Below are 926 nucleotides of genomic sequence, written 5' to 3'. Positions count from 1 at the left end.
GCTTTTATTATTATTATTATTTCTTTTCCTCTCCATCCCACTTCAATAAAACTTGGAGCTGCACCCCCTCAGCTCCCCCCACCCCGGGCTCCTCAGAGGGGTTTGGGGGGTGATGGGATGCAAGGGCCTGGGAGATGGGACAGGAGTTTGTCCCTCCAGGCAGGTCTGCCTGGCTTTGCTCCTGGACTGATGGACTCTGGTCCCAAATTTAGCCACCGACGGTGGGGGGGATGAATCCCACCAGGAACAACCATCGGGGTGACACCACCCACCCACCCTCCCCCATTTATTCCTGTCCAGGGGAGGGAGCGTGGATAGAAGAATCGTCCCTGCGCCTACAGTCCCCATCCCGGCGCTGAATTTGCTGTTTTCTCACCCAGAAGATGTCCAAGGGTGGTTTCACGCCCCCGTTTTGAGTGAGAGGGGCTGGGTAGGCTGCAGCACTCCGGGCTGGCTCATCCAAGTGGCTGATTTGGTAGGAAAGACCCATCCCAACAAAATTTTGGGATGGAGAAGTCTCGGGAGCAGAAGGAGCAGGGCGGAATTCATGTTCCCCCATCTTAAAGCTGGCGGGAAGGGGTTGGAGGTGTTGCCCTCCCCTTCTTTCCCCATTACAGAGTCACCGAGACGACACCAGGGTGTGGGCACAAGACGTGGTTTAATGCCAACCCCGGGGGTGAATCCTGAAGTGTGCGTGCAGGGTGACAGCGGTGCACGGCCCTCGGGGGACCCCCCTGGGGACCCTGCAGCGGGTGCTCGGGGCTGCTGGCACCCAGAGCCGCAGGGGTAGGCACCCACAAAGGGCCCAGTGTGCGGCACAAGGGACGCCCTGTTCTGCTGGCACCGGATCACCCCAGGATGGCCGAGAAGAGCCCGATCCAGCCCCGGCTGGGGCACCCCTCCAGCGGCATGGGGGGGCGCGGGGG

The 926-nt window shown here is 61.0% G+C and overlaps 1 protein-coding gene across 1 annotated transcript in view; it reads right to left on the bottom strand.

The window, feature by feature from the left end:
• Positions 1-286: 286 nt before the first annotated feature.
• SHISA4 (shisa family member 4) overlaps positions 287-926 on the bottom strand; it is a 3,455-nt gene continuing 2,815 nt past the window's right edge. Inside the window, exon 3 of the mRNA XM_017735507.1 lies at positions 287-292. Coding sequence (XP_017590996.1) covers positions 287-292 — 6 coding nt within the window. The remainder of the gene's footprint in view (positions 293-926) is intronic.

This window comes from Corvus brachyrhynchos, unplaced genomic scaffold (assembly GCF_000691975.1).
Source record: "Corvus brachyrhynchos isolate BGI_N302 unplaced genomic scaffold, ASM69197v1 scaffold555, whole genome shotgun sequence".
In the NCBI taxonomy this organism is placed as follows: Eukaryota; Metazoa; Chordata; class Aves; order Passeriformes; family Corvidae; genus Corvus; species Corvus brachyrhynchos.
Note: the sequence above shows the minus strand (reverse complement) of the source record. Positions and strands in the feature narration are given on the sequence as shown.